Here is an 8,821-nt window from a genome sequence, read left to right as displayed (position 1 = left end):
GACGTTGTCTAATAGGCGAAAAAATTCATTGAAAATTTTGCAGTCCTCATTTTGCGCAGGCTCTATTTCGGAAACGCTACATTTATTATAGAAACGATTTAACAGGGGTTTAATACTCGTAAAGACCTGTTAAAAAACGAGCGGCCATCAAAAATAAAAAGATCGAAGTTTGACCCCTTGCGAATTGGCGTGGAATGCCCCATATATATATATATATATATATAACCTATAAGGAACAAGACCCAAATGATTCATGCTCTGTCACATTTAAGGATATGCCTTAGATAATGAACGCTCAATCATTGTCGGCATAAGTTAACATATTATTATGAACCATATCTGTAAAAACATTATTTTCGTAATCAAAAAAAGAACAAAGTACTATACAATACATTATATAGTGTAGAGATTCTTTTATACCATTTTATGATTAACTGAATGATCGGGATCAGATGCAATTAACTTTCAGCTCGGTTTTCGTGTCGACGAAAACTAATGTAGCCTCCTTTCCGCTTGTGTTGACGAGCCAAAAGACGCGCATAACTAATTGTAAGATGAGCGACGTTCCGATGCCGACCTTATATTTACTCAAGTGTTTACTATACAAAAGAGGAACAACACACACGATACGAGAAGAACAATATACACGATGCAAGAAAATACAGATACAGTTATAACAATTTAAAAAGCATTTAGAAAATTTTTCATAACTTTCATCATTATACAACGTTATGTAGCACAATATTCTTATTAATAACACATTGCAATGCCGCGTATATAAGCCACTGATGCTGTACTTTCCGTTCAGGCCGTTTCATGTCCTGGCTATGAGAAGTGACATAATCATATTTTATTATATCAATATTTTCTAATATCATGTGTGAATATGTAATTATGATATACGGTACAATATTGATATTGTAGCTATCAACGGTGATCCACGCAGCGTTGCAATTATTTTTTTCAATTTGACATATCGAATTATCATTACAAACTTAAATTTCTTACCGTGTAAAGACCAACAATTAATTATAAAATAATTATTGATTAAATAATTATTAATAAATGTTTATATAAAATGTCAATTTTATTAAATAATTTTACTAATAAAGAAATAGTCAATCGCTCTGCAGTAATAGCAGACAATTTCGATGTTGTAACATGGGTATAACATTAAATTGTTTATTTCAATTTTCAATATTTATTTTACTCTCTTTTGTACTGTTTGTTTAAATAAATTGTTTTTACATTAATTTAATATTCCTTTTTCTTGAGCTGACTTGGCCATCTACGCGTATAATTTTACTAATGTTAATTTTATTAAATAAATATATTTAATCAAAATATTTCTGTTTTGTTCCGCATTGTATTTCGTATGTAGCTTAATTTAAAAAAAGGAAACTGCAGTTGATCTCGATAATTTTGAAGAGTATAATATTGACTAAACATAAATATATTCGTCATGGTCGTTCTTTGAAATCATGTTTTAAATTTAAATATATTTAAATTCTGTTTAATCGAGACACATATAAAATTATGTTGGGATTAACAGCAATTCTTCCATAGCAATTAACTATGGTTAGTTAATTTAAAGTATGGAGTTTTTGAGACATTTTTCCATCAGGGGAAGAAATCTAAAAAATGCAAGCAGAGGCGTAGATGAAAAAATGGTTCAAAAATAGATATAAAATAACCGATGAAACGCGGTGACTTCCGTGACGCGTTGGTAGCGCCTGGCGCCCCCAGGTTGGCGGCACTGCGCCAGTCCCGAGTACTCCGGATCCGGAGTGCATTCGAGTGTCCATACTCCGTACTGTCCCTGTCCGTCGTGCCGCGAGCGCGCAGTGGTGAGACACTGTGCGCGACAGTGCGTGCGTGCGTGCGCGTTCCGCCCGTGGTATCAGCAAAAATATGCAAAAATATGAGAAGCTCGAGAAAATAGGAGAAGGTGAGCTCTTCGTGGCTGGAGTCGTCGGGCGACGCGATTCGTCGTCGTCGTCGTCGCCGTCGTTGTCGACGTCGCCCGCGTCGTCCGGCGACGCGCCGCGGCTCCTCCCCCTCCCCCTCCTCGATGGTCCCCCTCGCTCTTTCTGTCAACACAACAATAAGTTTTGTGTGCTGTTTACTCGTACGTTGTACGCTACTAATTCTCCTCGACTCGGCTTTTCTTATTTTCCAGGCACTTATGGCACCGTGTTCAAAGCCAAGAATCGCGAGACACACGAAATCGTCGCTCTGAAGCGGGTGCGACTGGACGATGACGATGAAGTAGGTAGTGCTTGTGATCTGTCCTTCTCTCTCTTTCCCCGTATTCTTTTTTTTCTTCTTCCCTCTCGCCCCCCCTCCCCTCCCTCCTCGTCCGCAATCCCCACCTGCTGTTTTGCCGCGACACCGGCGTTCCGATTAATCTAATTAATCGATCGCTCGCGCGCTTTATTTATAACGCGACGCTGCCTCGTGTCGCGTCGAAAATAATCCCCACGACGAAGGCCGGCACGGTGGTCTCCTTGATATCAAAACGTCTTATCGCTCGTGTGCTCTTTTACGTTACCCAAGGGTGTACCGTCGTCAGCACTACGGGAGATCTGTCTTCTGAAGGAACTCAAGCATAAGAATATAGTTCGTCTCTATGACGTGCTGCACAGCGACAAGAAGCTCACCTTGGTGTTCGAGCACTGCGATCAGGATCTCAAGAAATACTTCGACAGTCTAAATGGGGAGATTGACCTGGACGTCGTCAAGTCATTCCTGTAAGTCCGCTTTGCTTTCCGAGATATCCGAATTTGTCCCACCGCGGGCGAGACTGACGCAAAAAAAATTCACGCTCTTTCAGATATCAGTTGTTGAGAGGATTAGCGTTCTGCCATAGCAGAAATGTTCTGCACAGAGACCTCAAACCGCAGAACTTACTCATCAACAAGGTAAATACGCAGCTATCGAGATTTTTACGTTTATGTTTAATGTGTATTTCATAGAGCGTTTTCTACTGGGTGCAAACTAGTGCCAACTGAGCAATTTTATTGTTTCAATGTGAAAATCAGTTCTACTGTATTTAATTTGACAAATTTTTGTCAGTATAAAATTAAGCACTGAAAATATGTGAATTGATTTTCACATTGGAACAATAAAATTGCACTTGCAGTGTGCACCAGTATTGCACTAGTTTTCCCAGTAGAAAAAACGCTATTCAAGATATTCTTTTATATATTTACACAAATATTTCCGTTCATACAGAGAAAATTGTTTGTCTTACAACTGTATGTATCTTACGTTTGTGTATTGAATTAAATAGAGAATTATTTGCAGAACGGGGAGCTGAAGCTCGCTGATTTTGGACTAGCAAGGGCATTTGGTATTCCTGTAAAATGTTACTCGGCGGAGGTTGTTACGTTGTGGTACCGTCCCCCGGATGTTCTTTTCGGAGCGAAATTATATACAACGTCCATTGACATGTGGAGCGCGGGATGCATATTCGCCGGTAATTATCCCGTGATTTTTTTTCCCCTAAAGGATTTAAGTCTTGTCAATCGTTGACAAGACTTTTTACAATTAGTATAACGCACAAATATTTAAAAATTTATTTAATTAAATTTAAGCTTTCGTTTTTCAAAACAAGCCCTTAATTTTTTACAGTTTATTGTTGGGAGATATAAATTAAAATATCGATATCTCTTGTCTCAATATGTTACAGAATTAGCGAACGCCGGCAGACCGCTCTTTCCTGGATCAGATGTAGATGATCAATTGAAAAGAATATTCAAAATGCTGGGCACACCGACTGAGGAGACGTGGCCAGATTTAACGACGCTTCCTGACTATAAACCATTCCCACAGTATCATCCCACGCAAGGACTGGCACAGGTTACACCCAAGCTCCCTTCAAGAGGCAAAGACTTACTCCAGGTAAATCGTCGTTTATTTTAAATCATTGAAACATAAATGCAGTTACTTAGCATTTCTGACGTATATAAAATATATTATCAACAATATGCGCAATCAAACTTTATGAAATTAATAAATCTATAATAATGTAACGACTTAACTTAAAAGAATACGAAATGAAAAAAATATGGGACTAGAGTGCAGATGATTTAAAATAGCATCAAAGTTTAAATATAATAAATGATAAAGGAAAAATAATTTAAATCGTGTATACACACACGCGCGCGCGTGCGCATGTGTATGTATATGTGTATAATATGTATACAAGAGAAATAAAACCTCAATGTTGCGATTCAAGCCTGCATGATTTAAAAATATCGTGCACATAAAAATCTGAAAGGTAGAAAATTGTTTCTCTAAATCTCTCATTTTTTTGAAAATAGAATGTCGAAAAATTACATAATAAAAAAAATCTTCTAAGACTATAGACATTAACAAGCTCTTTTATCTCAAATTCTATTATCGATTATATAATGTTCTCTGATTTCATAGAGATTATTAGTGTGTAATCCGGCTCTACGGCTGTCGGCGGAGGAGGCGATGGCACATCCGTACTTCAATGACTTGAACCCTGCCATAAAGAACGACCGATGCCAATAGCGAGTCATCCCTTTTAGCATAAACCGACCGAGAGCATATTACGGCGCGTTCGATGCGCAGCGACCAAAAAGTGGAAAGGAAAACGCTCTGGCAATGATCGTTTGTTAATATATATATTATGCGCTCGGACGAGGCAATCGCCTCCCGCGACGAGAAGAAGACACCGACAAGTCTTGTCATTTTGAAAAGTGATAATAATGACAAGAATCAATAAATTGTTAATTTCACTCTCTGGCGACAACTTCTTCGTATCGAAAGTAAAAAAAAAAAATACTACGGTTGATGGAAAGAAAAGACGCATTTCGTACGCTGTCGAAGTCGCGACTGATGAGTATGAGGATTTTACGCGAGTTTGAATAGGATATTAAGCGCGATTTATTTATTATTAAATTATTATATCAATAAATCAATATCTTAAATAAGCTTTAATTATTATTATCTTATCCCCCCCTTTTCCCCCTATTATATTCACTTCTCTACATCGCGTCGAAGTGAAATCTGTGCGCTTCCTGGAGCCTCTCGATTTTGTCCTCTCTTCTCTCCTTCCAATACAAACCGAGAATCAGAGATGTGATCAAAGCGCAGGTGCCAGATAAGGCGGCCGCGCTCAGTAAGATTAATTTGCTGGGCGTGACGAATAGTTGGGCCTTCCATCTCGATGGTTCGGCAATCGGATTCGGTATCACGACCATCTGGGAATTCGGAATAATCTGCGGCCATTCTCGCGACTTGCCGCCAACCTGAAAAAGAAAATATATATTTTTAAATTATTCTTTAACGTCATTCGAAATTCCATTGAAGTCAAGTTACACCAGTAATCAGAAGCAATTAATGTTGTATTAGTAATTAACTGTTACGTATGTGTATCATCTTAAATTATAATTCTACTTATAAAAGAAAAACAGAGCCTTTTTAATCTCATATCAATCTTAATTCATATTGGTGTAATTAACGGCAGTTTTAAAAGAAAGCGCTTTTACAGTTTTTTCACACGTACCCCTATCGTGAGAGCATCCACAAAATTGGGCGTTCTTCCCAGACCGAAGGTGGTGTACGGTAAGTTAAGAGAGAAATGTGCGCTCTGGGGTAACTGCGCAGCGATCGCGTTGCGAGGACTACCATCCTGCGTGGTGGTTCTGTACGCGATCGACGGTCCCGGCAGATTGGTGCCGTAGGTTCTTTTCTTCTTGCCGAGCGAACCCGGTGAGATGGGATACATGCTGTTGGTGCGTCCAGTGAGCACCATCACCTTGACAAAATTAGCGTCGTAGTCCAAACTGTTCTTGAACGCCGCGGTGCGATAGGCGTTGTTCGTCTTATCGAATTCAACCAGAATCACGTCCAGGATGCCATCCTGATAGAAGTCGTAAAATACTGCCATCGCGGTCTCGTTGTAGAACGGATTCAACGCCTGCCACTTAACGTCGAAGGTGCGATTGAAGCCGGCGCAGTTATCGCACGCCACGTTCTGCAATAAAAACGATTGCGCTTGTTTCGCAGACTGCAGAGTCGCTAGTAAATCCGGATAGCCATCCATGTTGAAGTCGCCGCCCCGCAGAGTGATAGTCTCCGTGTAACGATGACCATTGGGCTTCACGAAGCCCCACAAGACATTGTTGGGGTCACGGAAGTTTACACGCAAATTGTGCCAGCCGTTCAAATACATCATTATCGTACAATTGGTACAATCCTGATCGAAGCACAGTGGCAGAAGGAGAGCCATCTTACCGGTCAGTTCGACGTCCAGATAGAGAGTCTGCCCGAATTCCCCTTTAAAATTTCTATCGACCGATATATTATATGGAAGGTCGATCTCATCGGAAAACTCGAATCCATGTTCTGTGCCCAACCATATCTCGAAGGACTTTTTCGTGGTTACCACGAGATCCGACAGAAAGTCGCTGTTCAAATCCAGGAAAGCGTTCGAGTGCGGATTTCTCACGGGCTCCAGCGGCATCGAATTATCCTTGAGCATCTCTACGGCCCGTGGAGTTGTTCTATTCTCATTAAATATCCAGAACATCCTTCTGCCGTGCTTGTCCACCCCAAAGAGGTCAATTATCATGTCTTGATTGTAGTCCACCGCTAACGGCTGATCGTGCATCTCTATGAGGGGATTCCACTCATCGCTGCAGTTCAGATGGCCGTTCCCGCCCCACAGTATGTGCACATACGTGAGCTTTTGATCGGGGTTGAACGTCGTCACCAGGATGTCCATGAAGACGTCGCCATCGAAGTCACCAGGTACCACGCTGGTCACGTGGTCCTTGAACGGGCAACTCAGATCCGGCTTAGGTCGCAGCAGAGGTTCTTGCTCAGCCGCCAAGAATATCTCCACCGTCTGGCCACCGTTGCGCAGCATGAACACATCTGTTAATTCGTCGGAATTGAAATCGCCGAACGCCGCCGGCATGCCGTCCAACACGTTCCCGAACACGGCGGGTGTTATGTCGCTGCATCTCGCCGCCGAGACAAGCGCGACAAGGTAAACAAACGTTCGAATCCGCAGCATCGTTCGAATCCGCAGCATCATTCACATCCCAACGAATGATCTGCAATAATTATGTATCTTAAGAATACATAGTAACAGAACGGAATGTTACTTTGATGCAGCATTAAGGCATTTCATCTAACAATGCAATGGTGCAATTTTAAATGCATGAGTAATTCAATAAATAGATGATTGGATTCAAATAATTGGACAAAAAAAAAAACAGAAAGATAAACTGGTCATATAGCGAAATTGCTGATATCAAGATCCATAAGTGGAACAGTTATCCAAAATATTTGTACATATTTTTGAAACATATGATTGGTGCCTTTGCATCAAGGTTTCTAGCATAGCTTTCTATATTGTAACAGTATTATTAGTTTCGTCTTTGAAAAAAAGAATTTTAATGATATTAAATTAATGATGGCAGCGATGTAAGAAGTGTCGTTAACTCGGTTATGACAAATCAATGCTATGGAAAATTACTATTATTGGAGAGCATAGCGCTCTCATTGTCAGTCCTCTCGAAATCAGGTTTTACGAGATCAGCAAAATATAATACATTTACTTTATAATGACCGTTTCGGGCGTACAATCAACGTGAATTTCTAAAAATAATATTTTGCCTGTAGTTTTGTAATTTCGATGAGTAATAACACCAATAACACCAAGTAAATGACATCACTTTCATTTATCTGTGTACTTAACCTAGAAAATAATAATGGGGAACTGCGAATGAGCGCGGGTGACGGAATAAGACGGTAGCCTTCTGCGATATTCGTTCACAAATTATGATAACCGAAGAATATGACGGGCTTGACAAATAAATATACCTGAGGAACGTACTACGCTACTGTGCAACGTATTAGCTCACTGCGTATCACTGTGTTCGACATATTTGACAGCCACAAAGCCACAGCCACAAATGCATATCCGCTCCGCACTCCGCACTCCGCAGCGCATATGGGAATGGGAGATTGGAGTATTGGAGTCCTGTACACTACCGCCAGTACATCCATTTTTGAAATTGGTACTACGTAGCCACGTTCATTTTCCGACACTGCCGATAAAATATCATTCTGGTGCGCGTCCGTCCGCGCTACATTTGTAGATGTGAAACTTGTATATAATAGCTGCTTTCCATTTACATCAAAACTCAGATAATTCTCTTGTGACGTCATAACTCAGTTGAATCTGTTGAATGCACGTTTTTTTTGCATGCTGGCAAGTGAGATTCAACTGAGTTTTTATCTACAATCGAGACCACATGTGCTTTAATGAATCTAAATAGACTCACATTAAAAGTGAGGCTATGAATCTGTATTATTATGCGATAGCTTCGTCACCAAAATAAGCAGATAAATACAAAATGACATATCTTACCTGAGTATAAAATACTCACATAACTGAGTGACTTTTACAGATCAATTATATTGAGTGTAAATGGAAAGCAACTATAATATCAGTGAATTATTGCTCGCGTAGTGTCACATATATATGATACCGGACCGAAGATGCATCTTCGAATATTTCGCGGAACGTAGGGGAGAGTAGTGGGATAATTGAGAACGGCGGCGGATAATTGATGGGAACAGGCTAGATTAGAGTTCCTTTATAAAAGGACTCTAGGCTAGATAAGTAATACATGCAGGCTGCATGCAGCCGTTGAATAGGTTCGTGACGGTGTAGTGCGGGGGGGATGTATTACTTATCTAGCCTGTTCCCAATTACCCGCCGTTCTCAATTACCCCACCCTCCCCTACGTGATAGACACGGGATGGATTGATT

The 8,821-nt window shown here is 40.3% G+C and overlaps 2 protein-coding genes across 3 annotated transcripts; one reads left to right on the top strand and one right to left on the bottom strand.

The window, feature by feature from the left end:
* The first annotated feature begins 1,774 nt into the window (after window positions 1–1,774).
* Window positions 1,775–4,964, top strand: LOC112464653 (cyclin-dependent-like kinase 5). Its single transcript, XM_025031789.1, has 7 exons — window positions 1,775–1,948; window positions 2,180–2,268; window positions 2,557–2,750; window positions 2,834–2,921; window positions 3,307–3,478; window positions 3,692–3,903; window positions 4,435–4,964. The coding sequence occupies exons 1-7, from the start codon at window positions 1,912–1,914 to the stop codon at window positions 4,540–4,542; spliced, it is 900 nt and encodes a 299-aa protein (XP_024887557.1). The 5' UTR covers window positions 1,775–1,911; the 3' UTR covers window positions 4,543–4,964.
* Window positions 4,965–4,999: 35 nt separating this feature from the next.
* Window positions 5,000–7,986, bottom strand: LOC112464652 (T-cell immunomodulatory protein). 2 transcript variants are annotated; one of them, XM_025031788.1, is made up of 3 exons: window positions 7,880–7,986; window positions 5,540–7,094; window positions 5,000–5,282 (listed from the first exon to the last, which is right to left on the bottom strand). In XM_025031788.1, exons 2-3 carry the CDS (start codon window positions 7,073–7,075, stop codon window positions 5,019–5,021), a joined length of 1,800 nt encoding a protein of 599 aa, XP_024887556.1. In that variant the 5' UTR covers window positions 7,076–7,094; window positions 7,880–7,986; the 3' UTR covers window positions 5,000–5,018. The 2 variants fall into 2 exon arrangements, with proteins under 2 accessions (XP_024887556.1, XP_024887555.1); XM_025031787.1 differs by having other exon boundaries at window positions 7,867–7,984.
* Window positions 7,987–8,821: the final 835 nt, after the last annotated feature.

This window comes from Temnothorax curvispinosus, unplaced genomic scaffold (genome assembly GCF_003070985.1).
Source record: "Temnothorax curvispinosus isolate PA1 unplaced genomic scaffold, ASM307098v1 QBEX01014394.1, whole genome shotgun sequence".
NCBI lineage: Eukaryota > Metazoa > Arthropoda > Insecta > Hymenoptera > Formicidae > Temnothorax > Temnothorax curvispinosus.
The sequence above is the reverse complement of the archived record's forward strand: the minus strand, read 5'-3'. Positions and strand labels throughout refer to the sequence as shown.

What these genes read in the sequence shown, in the direction of transcription:
- LOC112464653 (XM_025031789.1), top strand. Translation starts at nt 1,912, where the DNA reads ATGCAAAAATATGAGAAGCTCGAGAAAATAGGAGAAG. An exon ending in GCTCGAGAAAATAGGAGAAG is followed by an intron (nt 1,949 to 2,179) that starts GTGAGCTCTTCG and finishes CTTATTTTCCAG; the next exon opens with GCACTTATGGCACCGTGTTC. An exon ending in GACTGGACGATGACGATGAA is followed by an intron (nt 2,269 to 2,556) that starts GTAGGTAGTGCT and finishes ACGTTACCCAAG; the next exon opens with GGTGTACCGTCGTCAGCACT.
- LOC112464652 (XM_025031788.1), bottom strand. Translation starts at nt 7,075, where the DNA reads ATGATGCTGCGGATTCGAACGATGCTGCGGATTCGAACGTTTGTTTAC. An exon ending in TGGATGCTCTCACGATAGGG is followed by an intron (nt 5,283 to 5,539) that starts GTACGTGTGAAA and finishes TTTCTTTTTCAG; the next exon opens with GTTGGCGGCAAGTCGCGAGA.